The sequence below is a fragment of the Salarias fasciatus genome, chromosome 19, assembly GCF_902148845.1.
Source record: "Salarias fasciatus chromosome 19, fSalaFa1.1, whole genome shotgun sequence".
Taxonomy (NCBI): domain Eukaryota; kingdom Metazoa; phylum Chordata; class Actinopteri; order Blenniiformes; family Blenniidae; genus Salarias; species Salarias fasciatus.
In genome coordinates, this window is record NC_043763.1 from 4,926,791 (window position 1) to 4,946,183 (window position 19,393).

The 19,393-nt window shown below is 44.0% G+C and overlaps 1 protein-coding gene across 1 annotated transcript; it reads left to right on the forward strand.

The window, feature by feature from the left end:
• The first annotated feature begins 1,893 nt into the window (after positions 1–1,893).
• Positions 1,894–14,472, forward strand: lin52 (lin-52 DREAM MuvB core complex component). Its single transcript, XM_030116835.1, has 6 exons — positions 1,894–1,931; positions 3,669–3,743; positions 3,824–3,861; positions 3,966–4,032; positions 4,214–4,297; positions 14,131–14,472. The coding sequence occupies exons 1-6, from the start codon at positions 1,913–1,915 to the stop codon at positions 14,184–14,186; spliced, it is 339 nt and encodes a 112-aa protein (XP_029972695.1). The 5' UTR covers positions 1,894–1,912; the 3' UTR covers positions 14,187–14,472.
• Positions 14,473–19,393: the final 4,921 nt, after the last annotated feature.

Here is a 19,393-nt window from a genome sequence, read left to right on the forward strand (position 1 = left end):
CAGCCAGGGAACGACGGATGCCTGGAAACAGACAACTCAGGCCCGGAGCAGGGCAGAGGTGGAGGAAGAGCAGAAGACGCTGCAGGCGGTAAATGTTTGAAAAAAGTGTTGAAGTGATGAACCTTTATCTTTGTAAATGAAAAAGGTAGAAATTAAAGAGTAAAATCAATAACTGAAAGTGAGCTGAGGGAGTCGCTGCATCAGCGCCATGCTCTGTGAAAACCAACCAGTAGAGAAGGAGAACAGGGCTGGTTGACACACTTTGTCCTCCGGTGTGAATTTCTCTTCATCAGAACATCTTTCAACAGTCATTCCTGCATTACGGTGAAGCCTCAGGTGTTGGCTTGAAATGTGGATCCATCTCATTGTTCAATTCATTGCAACACAGACGTAACTAACTAGTACAGACACTCCAACCAACCCCATGGTTGTCACAATTTTATTTTAATGAGAGTAAAGGCAAGAAGGCAGAACTAAATTTCAAGGTTTAATTGCATTAACAAGTGATGCATAACTTAACGCACTAAATGAGCAAAGAGCATGAACAGGAAACCCGTCGTGATGCCAGCCTTTAAAGCAACATGAAGGACAAAACAAATAGGTCTGACAATAATAATAATCTACTCATCTGGCTGAGACACATCTGCTGTCTGAGATACAGTGATGATGGGAAATGTAGGATGTTTCCATCCACAGAGCTTTTGTGTCACATGAGACGACCAAGCCTGACTGGAATATTTTTTTGCTGACATCAGGGCTAATAACCACAAAACAAGCTGAAAAAAGGAACCATAACTTATCCCTAAAATTCTAAAAGAAAAATACTGAGGAGCTGAATATTTGAAATAATTCACAGAATAAGCAGTGTCGGAGATGAAAATAAAAACGCACTTTGGATGACTGATTATTAATTTTATTTATGAGTCAAATAATGCAGCTACAACCTTGAAACGAAAAGCTTTTGTTCTAATGCATTTTAATTAGGTTTTTGGTTCATATTTGCTTCCAGAATTTATCTGGTGCTGGCTTTCCTTTTAACATTACGACTGTCTCAGTGTTTACATGCCAGTGTGATCAATAAACAATGATATTCTTGTACTCTGTGTTCAGTTCATCACATTCACATCCAGCGGCAATTTAGAGACACCAGGTAGTACTCTGAGGAAACCCATTCACACACAGGGAGAACGTGCAGCTTCACACTGCACTTTTTAATGTCCATCACTGCTCTCTCTGTGCAACATTATTCATTCATTGATTCTGTGCAATAATAACATGATCTTTTGGTTTATCTCCAGTCACTACAATAAATACAGAAGTATGTGAAATATTGTAACGCTCATTATCTTGTTTTTTTTTATATATATATATATGTTATTGTCACGATCGGTTTTTAACATTATTTTTATAATTTTTTTTTGCAACACTTTTATTACAGTAAACTTACTGCTGCAACAATGCCAATTCCAACGCAAAGCTTGCCTTGTTTGGTCCTGTAAATGGTAGGATCACATTAATTTCTTCAGTCTTAAATACTGTCGAATAATCAAATTATAGGAAATAACATGATGGCACCAATGTTCATATTTTATTCATATTCAATAAAATGAAAAGGATGATGCACATTAGTTTTTCACTTCTAGTACAAATAGTCTTAAAAAAAAACATGTTCTGAAGCCAATGACATTTTTTTTATTTTTCAATGTCTTCTTGTCCTTACTATTTATTATTATTATTATTATTATTATTATTATTATTATTATTATTATTATTATTATTGTTACAGCATTGTTGTAGTTGACAGTTTAGACATTAGGTGGAAACAGCGGCCTCCAGCGGCAGATCTGAGAACTACAGCGACACGCGTTAACTGCTGCTATTGGCTGTCGTGGGTCACGTGATCATTCTGAAGATGGCGTCTCCAAATGGAGGTAAATTCTAATTCCTTACGCCGCTCCGCTGTGTATAAACTATGAATTCCGGGCTGGGCGCGGACTAAATCGATACCGGACACAGTGTAGTATTAGAGGAAGGCCCGGGGATGGCGGGAGGTGTGTGTTGGTGCCGTATTGCCGCTGTTTGCGGGTGTTTTTCGGGAGGCTCCAGCCCTCCCTCCCTAGCCCCTGTGCTGTGTTGTGTCCACTGGACAGACAGCTGAGGAGACAGCAGGGTTCAGCCTGCAATGCAGCCGAAAACAGCCCCAAACTCTCAGCTCCTTCTGTGTGCCGGTCAATATTAGAATTGATATATTCTCTGTGGAGGGCTCGCCTCCAGAAAATACGGACTGAAGCTGCTCCACACACGATTTTTGGGGCATTTGCTACAACACGGTTATGACCTGCAGTATGTTGTTATTAATATATGCCTTTTCAATGAGTACAGAGTAATCCAACTACTCTCAATCATGCTAAATATGTGACAGAGTCATAAGGGGTTGTCATAATGTTATATTATAGGATCAGAGTTAGTATTTTTGTTAGATTCTATTTCACGTATATTCATGTGTTATGCAAAAAATTACAAATCCCGTTGTTTTTATTGCACACAAACTGATATTTAAACAACCACAGTGTTTGACATTCTTGCCTTACAACCCACAGTCATGAGTTGAAGTCTTTCTGTGTAAAGTTAGCATTTTCTTCCTGTACATTTGTGGATTTTTCCAGGTACATTTGTTTCAACCCATAATCTAAAAACATGTGAGTGGTTGTTTGTTTGTTTGTTGGGATCAGTGGTCACAGACAGCTCAATATCATCTTGAGTGGTCTACAACAGCAACATAGTTGTATAATAACCTTTAAATTCATTGTAGTGTAGAGTATACGTGATGACAATGTCTATATTTTCACCAAAAACAATCAGTTACTTCTGAAAATTACTACAGTCTTGACATAAAGTCAATTTTAATGAAACCTACTGGTGGAAGATATGGAGAATTTTCAAAAAACTTCTCCTGTAGCTGTTGCATTCTGCATGTTTTTACAACCTCACCCTGACAGCATGACTTCGAGGCTAGTTTGATTGCAACAAGGTTGCTGATGTGGCTGGTGGTTTGGTGGACTGGACTGAAGTCTCTTGTGAGCCGGTTTTGGTTGTACTGATATAGTTTTTAAAAACTGAATAGGGGACATATACAGAAATATTCTAAAGATTAAATAAAACCTCTATCTTGATACGGTGAGACATCATGTACTTGCTCTTAATCTGGCAGAAGAAAAATATTAGCAAGGAGAATAAACCGGGACCTCGGAGAGTAGTATTTGCTTCATGCAGCACTTTTTTTATCATAAGTTTTTAAAGATAAAAATCTCTGATTATTTTTTCAGGTTCCTCCTATGATCAATCTGAATTTGTTGCTGTTGTTTCATTGACGCATTTCTTCTGGAAGTCTGTAACTCAGAGTTTCCCATCATGTTATTTGCTCTGATTACTATATTTAGAACCGCTGTTTGGGTGAGTCACTGGTTCCCTGCTGGGGCCTACCAGGTGCCCATGGGCATTGCGTTGGCTAACCCCGGTGTAGAGTTACCTTCTATATTCCCCTCCGACTGCTGCGGCGTGGATCAGATCAGGCAGAGTTGTTCCTATCAGAAATCTAGTGTAAAACCTCTAAGATCTGATTCTTTTTACCAGTAAAATTAACGTGTTTATTGTGTGTTGATTCACAGGTGATGATTTTGAGTCCTCTCTGCTGAGTTTTGAGAAGCTGGACAGAGCGTCTCCAGACTTGTGGCCAGAGCAGCGTAAGTTATTCTCCTCCTCACTCTTCAGTCCATCCCGCAGTGACATTCTCTTGTATTTACGGCTACTATCTCTCACGTAGTGCCTGGAGTTGCCGAATTTGCTGCATCTTGTAAAAACGTGAGTTCAGATTTACTCCGGCTGGCTTTGATTTACTAACTGCTTAATTAAAGAGGCAGGATTGGCGCTGTCCACTAAAACCTCCCTTGTGTCTTGCACCACAGCCCATCACAAACTCACCCCCAAAGTGGATGGCCGAGCTGGAGACCGAAGACATCGAAATGTTGAAAGGTATCTGGAAACAAGGACAAAAACATCATGTGTACCTGAAACAGTGGGCTTTAAAATGATAAGATTGCAGCAGGTGTGGACAAAAACAGCCTCCATGTGTAATCCCATCAAACGGGATGAGGTTTGGTGCGCAGTAGTCTCACGCCGAGGTTTCCTGATGAGTCCTGTTCCTGCTCCGCAGAGCTCGGCAGTCTGACCACGGCCAACCTGATGGAGAAGGTCAAAGGGCTTCAGAATCTCGCCTACCAGCTGGGCTCAGAGGAGTGTGAGTAGGACCGACGCAAACACTGCACACACGTGCTTCTTCCCTTCTGATTGAAAGTCAGATGGATGCAGAAGTGAAACAGGGAAGCCGGGGGTGTCCAACATAAGCCCCGTGGACCAAAACCAGCCTGCGAGAGGCTCCAGTCTGGCCCATCAATCCACCAAGCAAATTCTAATAATTTCAGCTGAAACATCCATATTTTAAAAAAAAATTCTCGGACTAGTGGAACCAACACAACACTGAGACTCGACTGAGATTGGTGATGCTGCTTTTTAAGCTAGCTGCCTCATTTCTATCAAACTAGCCTCAAAGCCGTGCTGTCAGGGTGAGTGTGAAGGGTTTGTATTGAAATTGTTGTCATTTTCAGTATTAATTGTTTGGTTTTTGTGAGAATATGGACATTTTTATCAAATATACTCCTTACTATAACATAGAAAACCTTTAAATTTGAAATATAAAGGTTATTATATCAGTATTTCACTGCTCTGGCCCACTGAAGATGAAACTGAGCTGTATGTGGCCTCTGGACTAAAATCCAGGTAAGTTGAGGCGATGGAGAAACCTCTCTGCATTGGTCTGGTTCTACCACTAGATGGAGCTCACAGCATTGCTGGATTTGCCTGTGAGTCTGACCGCATAGATCTCAGAACATCCTTGAGCTGTCACATTTAAAATCCCAATCGGCCTGTTGTGTTTATGTTGGAATGCACAATAGACGACGCTGGAATTGCAATTTGAAGTCAACCCTCCTGCCGACCGGCTAAAATAAGCTGACCTTAAGGTCTTAAAATATTGGATTTAGGACAATCTTGTTAAATGGGAAAGGTAAGAAACAAGGCCATCGCTGCAACAAAAGCCCCAGCATTTGATGGATGCAAAATCTATTTTTTAATCCATTCCACACAGCCTCCATTGTCATAATCCTGCTGGAGTGTGGATTAGAGAGACATTGCTAAGTGCTCATATTTCCCTAAGAGAAAAATGGGTATTAATTTTTGTAGTGGAAAACCAACACAAGTAATGAAGAATTGTGTCGTACCCACCCCCAACATTTCCCATCCGATGAGATGGAGCCTGGAAATAAACGTGCGTGGAGGGTGGAGGGTAACAATCCTGTTCCACGAAGTGATGAGACCATGTGAATTTAACTCGTTAATTTAACCAAAGTGTTCTCACATGATTTCAGTATTAAGGATATGCAGAGATTTGATTCATAGTAACAGGCTGAACGTGAGCATGTGTTCATGGTTTGTATTTAAATCTTAATCTTACCTCGCAGGTTTTCCTAAACCGTGTAATCCTGCCGGTATGAAGATGTTACCTGTCACAGATGCAGGCCTGCAGGCGTTCTGCAGTCGTGTCAGGTACCCGGAGATGACGGCACACAATGACGGTTATTATTGGTGTCAGAGCAGCCCTGTAATCGGTGCCTGTTTAATGCTCTCTGGTTTAATTTTCTCCTTTTCCCGGCTGTCAGGGGAGGCCTTGTAAATCTCAGCCACTTTTTCATCATGTTTGTGCACTCTTCAGTGCCCATAAACCTACTCCGCAGAGGCATGGCAGGGCGAGGGCAGGGGACAGGATTTACTGCCCCTCCCCCTTCAACATGTGGACCATTAAAAGAGGGAGCCGGTTAATGGGCAGAGGACAATCAAGCCGTGGAAGCTCAGCCGCCTTCCACTGCAGCCACACACTCCGAGCCGCGGAGTCCTGCTTCTGCATTCATGCTATGCAATCGCTTTTAGCACATCTGTGTTAAGATGGATGTAAAAAGGAGCACCCCCCCCCCCCTCTGCTACTCCCCAAATATGGCTGCCTGATGCCGGCCCAGCTGGTCCCCGTGGGGCCGGACGCGTGCCTCGTCACCGGGCCCCAGCTGCTCCCCCGCCCCGTGATGAATGCCCCTGTCGCGGGCCGCTGAGCGTGGGCATCAAGCCCAAAGCCCCCGGGGACGACCCGGGACTCTGATAAGTGCTGTTATTGGAGGTAATTGAAAGCTGAGTGTTCCTCTGGGATTCGCTGTAGAGGCTGAGAGAGCGCTGGTGGCGTGGCGGCTGCACGCACTTTCACACTCCTGACTGCTGCTGCTTCTTCTTTTAAACAAAATTCTGATGAACTATAAACATTTGTTGCTGTTAAGTTAAATGTGATTCTTTTATGAGATCAAAATTTAAAAAAAAAACAAAAAACATTTGTTGTTGCATTTAACTGGTAAAAACGTAAAAATTAACATCTGCTGTAAGTTTTATAAACTTGGTGTTTTTTGACCGGAGGTCTGACCCAGATCCTGACGGGACTGAGAGGAAACTCGAAGGATTTGTGTCTGTGTCCTGATATTAGGCTGATTTATGACACTGAACGCAGAACGTCTCCTCCTCTGAGCTTTGTTCTGTAGGTCTGGATCTGCAGGTTTCTTCCTGTTGGAAGTCAGTTTTTTTCTCTCTGCTGTCTCCTCTGCTTGTGGAGTCTTTGCTTTTCCCTGTAAAAGCGCCTTAAAACGACTGTTGTGTTTCACCGGAGACATGAAATTGAATTGAATTGATTCACATGTTGTTTTTTCAGGTCTGATGAAAATCCGTATAAAACTCAGGCCAGACATTTCATATGTGACTTCAGTTCCTCAGCAGTTCTGCGTGTTGCGTTCGATGCGGTGTGACTTTTCTCAGTTAGGAGTTTCTGCTCTTGCTCGCCTACCTGCTTGTCTCCAGCAGTGTTCCCGGCGTTCCTTCTACACACACCCAGTGTGAGAAAGTTTGAGTGCTGAGTGCGTCCCGGCTGCAGGACCACCTGTTGTGGCACCTGTCGCAGCCCCGGCCGACCCGGCGCCGCGTCCGCCCGAGTGAAGGTGAGACCGAAGGTCGGCCTTCCTCTGACAGCTCCTAATGGGCTCACGCTCCCCACCCCCCCTCCTCCTCACCCTCAGGATCAATCCCCGGCCTATTAGGAGCGGCGCCGCCGCTGAATATGATTGCATTCGCGGCGCCCCTCTAGTGCTAATGTGCCTCCATCAATCCATCAGGGCGGGCTGACCGCGAGGCGGCCGGTTATGAAGTGCCTGAGCTGACAGGCGCTGAATGAGGAACAGGGGAAGCCTCCCCTCGTCCTCCTCCTCGCCTCCACTCTTTCGGCCCGTTTGTCTTCTCACCTCTCCCCGCCGAGTCTCCTTGGGCAGGAAACTGAAACAAGCGCTCTTCCAACATCAACATTCGGACTGTCACGTGATTATTGGTCTTGAATTGGTCTAGAATTCTGAGTACTGACGGGAGTGTGTCCTTCCACGGGGCGGCGGGTTGCAGCTGTGTGTGGATAAGAGTTGGGTAAAAGACAAGGAAGGCGCACGAACACACACACACACACACACACACACACACACACTGCTCCTGAGTCCTGCCCGCCGCCTCCCTGAGCAGATCGGAAATGACACCTCATTTCCATAAAGCTATTAGGAATTCATTGGATTTTCTTTCCCAGCTAATCATCGCGCGGGTGTAAAACCTTTTAGGCTTTTTAATGAATGATTTTTGACTGATTGCCTATTAATAAGGACACCTCTTGAACAGGCGTAGGCTGGGGCAGGGGTTGGGAGGTGCAGATGTGTTTGTTTTGGTGTGTGAGTGGGTGTGTGTGTGTGTGTGTGTGTGTGTGTGTGTGTGTCAGCCAGGCGAAAATACATTGGAGTAGGAGGGAGGGAGGGGTGGGGCTCCTCTCGGTTGGGACATAAAGAGGAACCAGTGGCTCCCCTGGGAAATCACAGCTCGTGTCTGCATCTTAAATATCCCTGTGAAGTATCAATAAGTGGGTAATTGAATTTTGAACACAAACATGAGCGTCAGGTGTATGCGTCGCGAGGCGGTGGGTGTTGGGCGGAATGTGTGTGTGTGTGCCGCCGAGTGTTTCCACGCTTCCAGCGTCGGCGTGCCATCTCCTCCACGTCTCGCCCATCCCCCCCCGGGGACAGGGGCGGCGAGAGTGGATGTTAAATCCATTAAATAAAGCTTACATCCCGTAATAGCCGAGCGGCGCTCGGCTCTGGCCGGTGGGGGTCACACTCGTCCTCTTAACTCTTAATGAAAGTGAATCGAGGCGGCCGGGGGCCGGGGGCCGGGACTCCAGTTAACCCAGGTGGTCATCTGTCTCTGCCGCTAACAGGGGTCCAGGAGCGCGCCATTTGGAAGGAGGGGTGGAGGGGACAAAGTGATGATTACTCTCATTTTATCCACAGGGGAGCGGTGGTGGTGGTGGTGGCGGCGGCGGGGGGGGGGGGGGGGGGGGGGGGGGGGGGCTGGGAAGAGGCTGTGACAATGACACTCAGATCACTTGCCGTAAATGAGGGGAAAGTAAGATGTTAAGCCGCCGCGTTCTCCCTCATTTGCATTCGATCCACCGGGGATTTTGCCAAATGAAAATGATTTACCGGTGCGGAGCAGACGACCGGAGTCGCAGCTCCGCGGCGCGGGCCCCGAGGTCTGCCGTCCACATGAGGATATCAGGCAACAGTGTAAATGGCTGACATATTTCAGCCTGCAGATATCAGCTAATCTCTATTGTTGCCGCGTCGACGGTCTACTCCAGCTCGCAGCGTCCAATTTAGCCGAGATTGCTACATGGCGTGTCTTGGGGGCTGTGTTTGCTAAACTGTTGCGGTAGATTGTGATGAAATCTGACTACTTAGGGCTAAATGATGATTAGATAGCAACAAATCAACAGGGCAAGGCAGCGGTCTCCACGATCCATAAGGTGTCATTTAGTATGGATGGCAGTGCTAACAAGATGCTGATTAACTTAGTGCAAAATTAGTAATTGACCTTTCTAATCAACTAAACAAATCTCTAAGTCCCTCTAATCAGTATTGATCTGACCGGGTGTGTGACGAAGCCTGTGTGTGTGTGTGTGTGTGTGTGTGTGTGGTGATTAGTGCGCCATTACATTGTTGTGTACTTCTGATGTTTCCCGAATGTCTCAAACCGAGACCAAGAAGAACAAATCTTGCTTTCTTGGACCTTATCAAGTTGGAAAACCTGTTTAATTCCCTTTCAGTGGTGCGACTTCTGGAAAGGAACATGCATTTGTGGGATGAGCGACTGAGCTGAGCGTGTGGGTTTTGCCAGTACCAAACAGATCTTTCTTCTACTGACTCTTTGGACCGGACGACTGGAGTCTGGTCAAAATACAAGTGCTCATTCACTGAAAAGGTGAATGACAATTGAAACGCATAGTAAAGTAGATATTCACACACAGCGAGATTGTTTCGAGCGAACGACCCAAAACAACTCTTGAGAAGGATTATCATCAGCCGCTACAGTACTGTCAGGAACAGTTTGTGATCCCTTCGATTTAAGGGTAGAATTTTATCTGCTTTGAAATGATTCTAAATGATTTTATCTCCTGCTGCCGCTTCCCTCAAATGACGCCACACACAAAGCAACAATCAACCTAAATACATGCTCTATAAAGTAAACCGAGAAAACCAGACGTTTTCTTTTATTTGGTTGCTATATCCTAAATGTAGATGTGCTACTGTGCATGTGCACCTCGTCCGTATTTAATAGTTCCTCTGCACAGGTACTACAACTAGATGGACGACAACAACGTTTGATGCAGGTTTTAAATTTTCCCTTTTGTTTATTAGGATATTAAGCAAGCCAGAAAGATGCTATGATCTCACATTCGCTTGAGGAAACACTTTTGTTTGTTTGTTTGAGGTGTTACTGTGGACTTGTGCTAAGTTGTACTTGATATATAGTTTGCATGGTCTTCCTGTGGCTGCATGGATTTTTAACTCACGAGCTAAAGACACGCTTGTTTGGTGAAGTCTTGACTCTCCGTTGGCCGTCCATGTGAAGGTGTCCATGAGCGACATCTGACTTCATCCTAAAATGGAATAGTGACCATTCTAAAGCGGACTTGCACATTTTAATTCAGATTAAATTCATAGAACAGATGGACGTATCATTGGTTATGGGTTATCTGATGCTATAAAGATTTACTGCTACTGCATTTTTGTAAACGGTGACCAACATTTCTCAACATTTAGATACAATCTCTGTGTTGCAGCCACGCCTGTAGGCAAGTTTCCTGATTATTCTACAGGTTTAAATGGATTTTTTTTTCTTGTTTTTATTAATGCTCCTTGCTAAAATTTGCAAGAAGAGAACCCAGTCACACCAACAAAACACCTTTAAAAAACAGAAAGCCACACATTCTAAATTGAGTTTAATGGGGTCTTTAATGTGATCGTGCCACTGATTTTGGTTGCGATCTGACTGAACTGAGCGGTAATTAACGACGCTCAGCGGGGCGAGGGGTCTCCGGAGGAGCGGCTCACACTTCCTGGGTCTGTCTCACAGTTTTGGCTCATCAGGAGAAGGAGAAAGTGATAACAGGGAGAGAAGCATGACAGCTTCAAAATCAAAAACATTAACTGCCCCCCTCGCCTGTTCCTTGTGTCACTGCTCCTAATAGGATGGCGGCGGCGGCGCAGTGGCAGTTTTTGGGGTCATCCCAGCGTAATTGCTTTCCGCCGCCTAATTTTGATGGCTTCGTTTCAATCCGAAGCAGCCGCACATGACTTTGTTTAGGGTGATTTGAAGAGACAGCAAGGTGCAGAATGAATCCATCCCATTTCAATTAGCATCATCTTTAACTTAATGATGGACACCTCAAGGTGATGTGCCCCCACGCCCAGATGCACCATTATCATTCCACCCAGGGCGACTCATCTAAATTACTAACTGCCCCGGCTTTTTCATTAGCCGGGCCGGGCGGAGGAGGCGGGGCGCGTCGGCGCCATCACAGGCCGACAGCAGCCAGACGAGATCCCAATCACACTCTGGGTGCAGGCGTTATGAAGGTGGATGACTCTCTGTTTAATGCTCATTTGGAAGAAAAGTCCCCTCGCCGCAAGCGACGAGATTTGTTAAATGCCAAATGAAGTGAGGTGATGGCAGCCCTGCGGCGGCGCAGGGAGGCTGATCCTCCTCTTTCCTTTAACAAAGAGTAATTACCGTCGCTGGATGCCGCCTCTCCCGGGTTTATGATGCTGCTGCAGACTCGTCCCGGTGGTTTCCACTGTCGCACCGCTGCAGCAATCACTGCCCTCCCGGTGAAAACCACTTTCAGAAATGGCCGCCCAGCAGGGAGCCGTCTGTTTCAGGGCCACACGCTGTGTTCAGGCGCTGACTGTACCGGATCCCTGCAATGGTTCATATGTCAACATTATTGGAATGTTTGCACAGCAGCAGTTTGATCAGTGCATTTCGCTTTTGCAAAATCAAAGAGACACTTCAGCCGCTGTTGTCATGAGCAGTGAACTCATGTGGTTGGATGCTGTAGCTCGGTCGGTTCAGTATGTCGTTTTCCAAACTCAAGATTGGTGGTTTGAGTCTCAGTCTTCTCTTGTCACTGCATCAAAGTCCATCATCGACGCGTACGAACATTCCTACGCAAAGAATGGAATTTTTCAACTTGTTCTTATGCTTAGAAATGTGCGTATCTATAAGCAGATCTCCGATCAGGTTTAAGAACATGATATAGTGGTAGAATAGTGAAACTACAAACATTCATGGATTCATGCCGTGATTTACTGAATATCTTGGAGCGAGAGACGAGAGGAAGCGAAGCCAAATCTCAAGTCACTTTTTTTGTGTTTGTTTTCTGCTGGCGATCTCTCTGACCCAACAGAATTAACTGTGGTTCTCCATTATCCCACGCAGAATATTAGTCCTTTTGTTGGTTCTCCCAACATTCAGTGGACCAAACAGTCATTTTCTGGTTTGATTCAACCTCGCTTCAGTTTCAGAAAAGTTCCTCTTATTCTCCCTCTTTGACATGATGGTAAGGAAGGTAGGAAAGGAAGGTGGGTAAAAAATAAAAATGTATATAGAGGCGGGTTATTGCTATGTATGGTCAATTAAAGCCGTCACTCTGGTAAATGATCCAGAAAGGCAGTAGCATGGCGATTAAGAGGAAGTGGGATTCATCAACATTGTTGATGTGCGTACGAGCCACACGTCCATGCTTGATATAAACATTTTTTTTTTTGTACATACACAGATTATAAATGAATCAAATACTCACTGATGATAAACAAGGTCCCAGAGGTGTGAAACTCATTTTAGTTCAGGGGTAACATGCAGCCCAGTTTCATCTTGAGTGGGCCGGGTTGGGGAAGTAGTGCCATAAATAACCTTTAAATTGAAATTTTAAGATTATCTTTCTTTCTTTCTTTCTTTTTTTTTTTTTTTTGTCCTGCAGAGTATGTGTGATGAAAATGTTTATCTTTTCACAAAAAACATATTTTTTTTTACAAACACTGGCTTTGAGCCTCATGCTAGTTTGCTCTCTTCCATGGCTGTATCATTCATTTCTCAGCTCGGGTCTCAATGTCGTGTTACGTCTGCAAATCCTAAGAAATCTGTCTAAAAATGTGTTCTAAAAAACAAAGAAACAAAAAACATTTACTTGGTGGTTTTTTGGGCCGGATCGGAGCCTCTTGGGGGCCGGTTTTGGCCCACAGGCCTTATGTTTGACCCTGGTGAAGTATGTTACTATTATTAGTCTATTTCATATTTTTATCATAAAATAGGTATCACTTCAAGTTTCCTTCCATGATATCTTTCTAATAACTAACTGATCTCTGAGTTCTAATCCAACCCCAAAATGTCAAAAAGGCCAGTTTTTCTTTGAAAGTTGACTACTGAGGGTGAATTTGTGAAAACACGTTCCAAGGATTTTCTTGAAATTCTACAATTTTATGTCAAAAATTCAGCTTGTTTAGGTTTTTTCTCAGAATATAATCACACTTCTTTGCACTAAAGTAGAAGCAGAATTGAGTTGTTCTTTAAGGATTATCGTGTGACTCTGTTGTGAACCACTTCAATATAAAACACTGGTTTTTAGTAGTTCCTACACGGCTGCAGACTCTCATAGACGTCTGGTCCTCGCTGCAGTGAAACAGCAGCCGTACGATCAGAAGACTGTTTGGGAGCGACGCCTTCATTTCATGTCTCCCCCCATGTCCTGAATGAACAGATGTTTGTATAAATTGCCTTCCACTGTGTCACTGCAGATATTAAATATGTGCTTTGCATCGCTAACCACCTGCTGTGAGGCGGCTGGAGCTGCAGGAAAATGTGCAGCCTGCGTGTCTCCAACTTATCAAAGCAAAATCTTAAAGGTTTAAAACATTGATTAAAACTGCTCTCCTGTGCTGCAGATTAAGATGGCTGTTTTTTTTTTTTCTGATAAACAGTGAGATGAGCAGATTATCTCACCGTGTTTATGTCGACGGCGGTCACACGATAATCTGTGTTTCGGCGTGAAGCCGTAAAGCCGCAGCACTGTCTTCACTTTAATGAGAGCTCTAAATGGATTTTTGCTCGGTATTGTCTCCTTTCTTCCAAACTGAGACGTGTGGATTAAATAACACTGTAATGACAAATGGGGTTAGTTTGGTACTTTTTGATTAAATAAACTATAGCTTGTTGCTCACAACAGACTGTTTCTCAGGACTTACAAGCAATTTGTTAATGCAAACAAGGAAGCATCATAATTTCACTTTTATTGAATTCGATGTGGTTTTCATGTTGCGCCACTAGTGGGTGCTGTTGGACTCCGGCATGTGTAGAAGAACTATTAATGAAGAAAAGTTGCATTTAGAGTCCACAAAGTTCCACCTTTTTGTGTATTTTCAGTGGCTCCATCCACCATTGTTGTGGAAACAAACACGGAAACACAATGAACGTTTTCATTTTCACTTGGAAACCTTAAAACTAAAACTGGTCTCTCCCGCTGAGCCGTTTGTTTTAATAATCTGCTGTTTGTGTGTTTTCCAGCCAGGGAAATGACCCGGGGGAAGTTCCTCAACATACTGGAGAGACCCAAGAAGTGACACAGCATTTCTTCCACCGACGACAGATTTGTGATTTTAGCCAGATTGAGATCTTGGTTCTCCAAGATTCTGTGAACATGTTTAGATTTTCCCACGAAGCATTAAAGGACTCCTAAAGTTAATAGTTAGATGCCTTCACCCTTTAAAAAACAATGTATTGCATTTGAATTTATTCTAAGCTTGTAAAGTTGTTCCCACCCTATTTATTCTTACAGCTGTTTTAAACATGAAATCCCCTTTTTGCAATTTGTGAAATTGTTTAATAAACTTTTAAAATGGAAAGAAAAAAAAGCATGGATTTTGTGCAGTTTTTAATGAGTGCCATGCCTCCGTGCCTGAGCGTGGTGGAGCAGCTCCCTCCGCCACCAGGCCTGTTTCCCCTTTAATGAGCCCTGGAAGCAGCCGCGCACACACAAAACATTGCGTAAAAATAATATTGCGCATTGTCATCGCCGCTAACCAGAGTTGACATAATTACTAGGACCGTTTCTTTTCTAATTAGCACACTTCGGGGCTGTCGGAATTGGAGGCCGTGCAGAGAGTGGATCGGACAGGCATGCCGGACGGGAAACAAAAAGAAGTCCATCCGCGGTAATTAGGTGGGACAAAGCCTCGGACTGTTCCCGGCTGGACATGTCGCCGCGGCTCCAACAACTTACACTTCTCTCCAGGCCGCTAATAAGCCCCAAGTCGTCCTTTCCGATTCACACGGACCGCGGCCGTCCCCGCCTCGGAGGCTGTGCCGTGCTGTGCCCGGACCCCCTCCTCTCCGTTCAGCGCGTCCTCCTCTCTCCGAGGGGCCCTGAATGCAGCACGAACCTGTAGCGCGCGCAGAACACCAGTTTGATCAATTATTATCTGATGGCACGATTAAAATATCGAATTACGACTGATGTGTGAACAGAAGAAAAGAAAATATTTTCTGTGTGGGAAGACAGGGTAGAATAACGTTCTGGTTTGAGTTTTATTTGAGAACATGCAGAAATATATCAGATCATTACTTTTAAAATGCATCACTTACATGATACAAACTCATTGAAAAATGTTGAGAGAGAAGAAATACCTGCAAGCTGCTTTTTTTTTTTTTTTTTAAATGAACTCGTATAAATAAGGAAGGTCAAACATATTTTGGTTCTTGGGCCTACAGCCATGCAGGTAAAGTAGTACTATAATTACCTTTAAAATTAAAGGTGTATTCTTTGTGGTACAGTGATGAAATTGCTTTTTTATATTTACAATTATCCAAAATGACTACAATCTCAACATTAAACCAATTTTAATGATGAAAAAATACAATGACCCCACCCCCCAAAAAAAAAAAAAAAAAAAAAAAAACTATTCCTATAGCTCCCATGCAACCACTTTGCTTTGTGGTTTGTTTCAGATCAGAGCCTCTTTTGGCCCATGATCTTTATATTTGACACCCTTGATGTAATTTAAATATACCTGGGCTATTTGATTTCTTTTTAATAATAAAATAGTGGATGTCAGTCAGTTTTAAACAAAGGTTGATATTCCTTAAAATCCAATGATACTGATATATACTTACACAGTAAAAGGAGAGCCAGCTGATTGTGGACACTTGATGCTGACTGCTGGGCTGTGATCAGAGGGCTGAAGGAGCTGACATCCTCCATATGGAGCAGGCTGGTGGCGGCCTGTCAGCAGCAGCAGCAGGACCCCCCCCCCCCCCCCCCCCCCCCCCCCCCCCCCCCCCCCCCCCCCCCCCCCCCCCCCCCCCCCCCCCCCCCCGAGCTGCTCATCCACCAGCAGAGAGAGAGAGAGAGAGAAAGAGAGAGAGAGAGAGGAGAGAGAGTCCAGCCATCCATCCACTGCCTCCCCTGACCTCGCATAGCCTCTGTGCCCCGACGAACGTCAATCCGATGTGCCCCGAGTCCTTAAATTAGCTGTCAATTAGTGCAGATTAATCAACTGCTCGCCTAATTAAGCAATACCGACGGGCAGCTCCCAAACACGCCAATGTGGAGGAGTCATGAGAAAACTGGGCCTGGGGAGGAGGAGGAGGAGGAGGAGGAGGAGGAGCAGCTGAGGGGCTTCAGGGGGGAACTTTCTGCCTGACTCTGCTCCACATGAGAGCTGTCATCAGGTTTCCTTCTGGATTCACTCTGGAGATCAGCCGCAGACTCATTAACGCCACAATATAGGATTTATTCTCAAGTCATTCTGGATTTTCTGCTGTATTTCTATTTTTGGATCAGTACATCAGCCATGGACCCCAGACTGCTGCTGATGCTTATCTTTATTATGTTTCCTCTTTTGTTGAGAATTTAATCTTAATTTTCCATGTTATAAATCATTATTAGCGTATCTCTCCCCTGCAGTTTTCTCTTCAGTATCTGTTTCTTCAAAGTTATTCACCACATCCTAACACACACTGACACTTTTATAATGCAAAACAAATACCATCAAAGTGAAATCAATGATTTAACACCTCCATGCAGAACTTTCAGGTTTGACTTTCTGATTTTTATTTATGCAACTTCACACGATCATCCCTTTATTAAACCAGTGGTGTCAAATATGAGGCCCGTGGGCCAAACCACCACACAGTCATTTGAGTTTGCAGAAACATGCAAAACACACACACAAAAAAAAGCTACAGGAGAGTTTTATCGTTTAAATTGTTGTAATTTCATGTAATGCTTACTTTTGTGAAAATATTGACATTTTTATCACATCGAATTTAAATCAAAATATAAAGGTTAATTTTCACCAGCCCAGCCAAATCTATGATACTAGAAGATTTTGGTCTGAACTAAAATGTGTTTGTCAGACCTGCGTTAAACCAGTTACAATAGATTTGACACGAGTGGCCAATCAGATTAGAGATCACCAAAACAGAAGCTCCGCCCATCTAAAAGATAGTTTGAAATATGCTAATGATTATTCAGAATATGCAATAATTTGAACAAGGTTAAAGTTGCAGAATATGAAATACATGATGAAGTGTTTTCAGTGGTTCTATGTAAGCTCCGCCCCTTTTTCCTATTTCCATACAAGTTGTGACCTTCCTGCAAATGTAAGGTTAATTTCTCCAAACGCATCTCTTCACGCGCGGAGGCTGATTGCACGCGCTGGGCGTGTCCGGCTTCTTCTTGTTTATCACATTTGAATTGGTTCAAATTGAACCAAACGTTGAACTTAAAGGAGGCAGATGATGGAGGGAACTGATGGAGGGGCTGCAAATAAACAAACAGCCACAAAAAAAAAAAAAGGAAAAAAAAAAATCCAAACAGCTGTTTGCATTTTAATCTGCAGCCTTCAGATCCTGCAGGTCTTTGATGGGCAACCCAATCTACACGAATGACTGAACTAAATCTTCCCTTAATCTACAGCCTTATTAGGAGGCTTCTCCTCTGCATGGAAATCAGCGTGCAGAGATGGATTAGATTATATATATAATAAGAAAAAAAGAGTTGGAAGAGCTCTGCCATCAACAAACAAACAAGCAGCAGCCAGTATGGATCTGAGCAGGATGGAGATGGAGTGAGGAGGGCCAGGTCGCCCCTCCATGTTAATAAACGAGCCGATCCCAACAGGCTGATGCGCCATTAGCATATCCTAATAACATTGATTTCTTCATTAATAGAATTCCCACTAAATAGGCCCTAATTAGTTTCACCTGGCCTGCCAGTAATTGCAGCAGCAACATTTTCCCCCCCCCCTTCTTAATCAGCAGCTCATTTCACGCCTTTTCCACAGAAAATGTGACTCTGCAACAGCCGAAGTCCCAGAGTTACTCCTGAGAGTGAGGGACTGGAGCAGCCTCGGTGTGTCTGGAGGCTCACCTTTGTTGTCTTCCTGTTATTTCGTCAACAATGCAGTGCGTGTGTGAGTCATCTGCAGCACACACACGGGCAAATTAAGGCCAATAAACTGGAAAATTAGCTGATTGCATTTATTAATATATTCCATTTGGACAAAAAAGTGCAGAATTTTAGAGCATAAATTAAAATAACGTGGTGAAGCAGCATTTTATTGACAAGAATATTTTGGCACAAACACTGAAGAAACATTTCAGGATTAAATTTTTCGTGTTTTATTACAGTCTTTGATATTTTTTGCAGTTTATCTTGATTTTATGAGGTCGTGGCTGTATGTTTTGTGATTGACGTCTTCATCCTTTATCGCCGTTCTGCCTCAGTCATAATTTCTAATGCCTGCAATTAAATTTTGGCTTTTAAATAATTAATCTTTCCATTTAATTTAGGGTTTCTTGTCTTGGTGCTTTAGTTTTTTTTTTGTTTTCTCCTTTTTGCATAAAAACAATGGAATCTTATTTAATTAGCTCACAACTAGTTTATTGTACATTTTATTTGCATTTTTAAGGAATATTGGTTCATTATTATTATTATTATTATTATTATTGGTTTTTAAGATGATTATTGGTGCATTCTTATCTCAATATCAGTAAATAGCTGTGTGTGTGTGTATGTGTGTGTGTGTGTGTGTGTGTGTGTGTGTGTGTGTGTGTGTGTGTGTGTGTGTGTGTGTGTGTGTGTGTGTGTGTGTGTGTGTTGATGTCCACGTTTCCTCGGAGGAAACGCGTCCTCCTTTAATCTGCTGCTGCTGCGGGATTAGCGCGCGCGCGCAGCAGCGTGCGGGGCGCCGCGGCTCCGTGTCGTCCAGCTGTCGGTTTCGGGAGGGCCTTTGATTCGCGTGCGATGAGTTCCCACAGCATCTGGAGATCAATTATCCGTCCGCGTGCGGCCGCAGAGGGCTCGAGGCTGGATCTGAAGCCTCCAGAGAAAGTGGGCACGCGCTGGTGAGCCAGACGGTTTATTGTATTTTCATGTTTAAATATCTTTAATTTTTTAGCCATAATATTTCCCGCGTCTTCTTTAACTCCCGCGTCAAACGTCTCGGTTGCTTCCCTGCTCTAAATCCCCGCCACGCGCACTGACACGGTCCCCGGCTGCAGAATGCGGGGATGTATTGGAGAGGGCGTAATAACGCATCCATGATCCACAGGAATCCTCAGTCCTCTCAGCTGATTGGCTGCTGCGCCCTGCCTCTTGTTGGGATGGACCTGTTGGATAAAAGGACCATTTTCTAAAGGAGCGCCGTGTTACGCGGAGGATCATGCACTGGGGACCGTCCTGCAACGCGCTTTAAACCGATCCAGGCCCCCCCGGCTTTTTTTTTTTCTTTTTCTTTTTTTTTTCTTTTTTTTTTTTAAGGGGATA